Consider the following 313-nt stretch of genomic DNA (forward strand, 5'->3'; position numbering starts at 1 on the left):
AGAGGCCTTGCTGCGGGGACCCCACCTGGTTCCCTCCCCTCCCCGCTCACTTCTGGCAGGCGCGGCACTCCACAGTGCCGTTGGCCTCCCGCACGGCCGTCTGGTGGACGAACACGGGGTAGGCGGTGTCACAGGGCTGCAGCAGGTCCTGCTTCTTGTGCTTGTGGGCTGCGGGGACACGGAAGGGTGTGGACGCGGGGCCTCGGTCACCCCTGTGGGGTGGGCCTCGACAGCCTGGGCAGTGTGGTCACTGCGCCGGGAGGAAGACGCTCCGTCCACTGGCAGATGGCAAGCCATCAGGACTTGGGGGTGG

At 69.0% G+C, this 313-nt stretch overlaps 1 protein-coding gene across 1 annotated transcript in view; it reads right to left on the reverse strand.

Annotated features, from left to right (window-relative positions):
- CACNA2D4 (calcium channel, voltage-dependent, alpha 2/delta subunit 4) overlaps positions 1-313 on the reverse strand; it is a 79,244-nt gene that overhangs the window by 3,178 nt on the left and 75,753 nt on the right. The window contains exon 39 of the mRNA XM_010845215.1: positions 51-168. Within this exon, the coding sequence (XP_010843517.1) occupies positions 51-168 (118 nt within the window). The remainder of the gene's footprint in view (positions 1-50; positions 169-313) is intronic.

This window comes from Bison bison, unplaced genomic scaffold (assembly GCF_000754665.1).
Source record: "Bison bison bison isolate TAMUID 2011002044 unplaced genomic scaffold, Bison_UMD1.0 scf7180017864213, whole genome shotgun sequence".
Lineage (NCBI taxonomy): Eukaryota > Metazoa > Chordata > Mammalia > Artiodactyla > Bovidae > Bison > Bison bison.